Here is a 695-nt window from a genome sequence, read left to right on the forward strand (position 1 = left end):
AACGCCGTCCTGGGCAAGATCTGGAAGCTGGCGGACGTGGACAAGGACGGCTACCTGGACGACGACGAGTTCGCCCTCGCCAACCACCTGATCAAGGTGAAGCTGCAGGGCTTCGAGCTGCCCAACGTGCTGCCCAACCACCTGGTGCCCCCCTCCAAGAGGGACCTGCCGCTGGGCGACGGGGAGTGAGGAGGAGGAGGAAGAGGAGGGGGGGGGCTCGCCGGTCACACCGCCGGCCGGGGGCGGAAATGCTGTGATCGTGTTCACCAGAAAGAGACTGGAGGGGGGGGGGGGGGGGGGGGGGAGGATGACTATTGAGGAGTGACGTGGGGGAGGGGAGGGGGGCAGATAACTATGAGTGATGTGGGGGAGGGGGGCAGATAACTATGAGTGATGTGGGGGAGGGGGGCAGATAACTATGAGTGATGTGGGGGGGGGGGGGGGGGGCAGATAACTATGAGTGACGTGGGGGAGGGGGGCAGATAACTATGAGTGACGTGGTCGGGGGAGGGGCGGGGAGGAAGGACAATACTGCATTGCAACCGGTTGACGTGAGGGTTGGTTGGTTGGTTGGTTGGGGGGGTTATTCTGCATGGGGGGGGGGGGGGGGGGGGGGGGGGGCGGAACATGATGGATGTGTAGATCCTGTAATAAGATGATAAGTAATACAGTTCCATATATTATATTATATGTTG

At 61.4% G+C, this 695-nt stretch overlaps 1 protein-coding gene across 1 annotated transcript in view; it reads left to right on the forward strand.

Moving 5' to 3' along the window:
* Positions 1–276, forward strand: part of ehd1a (EH-domain containing 1a) — a 68,659-nt gene extending 68,383 nt beyond the window's left edge. The window contains exon 6 of the mRNA XM_084331344.1: positions 1–276. Within this exon, the coding sequence (XP_084187470.1) occupies positions 1–189 (189 nt within the window). The 3' untranslated portion in view covers positions 190–276.
* Positions 277–695: the final 419 nt, after the last annotated feature.

Source organism: Notolepis coatsorum (assembly GCF_963971535.1).
Source record: "Notolepis coatsorum genome assembly, chromosome: 16".
NCBI lineage: Eukaryota > Metazoa > Chordata > Actinopteri > Aulopiformes > Paralepididae > Notolepis > Notolepis coatsorum.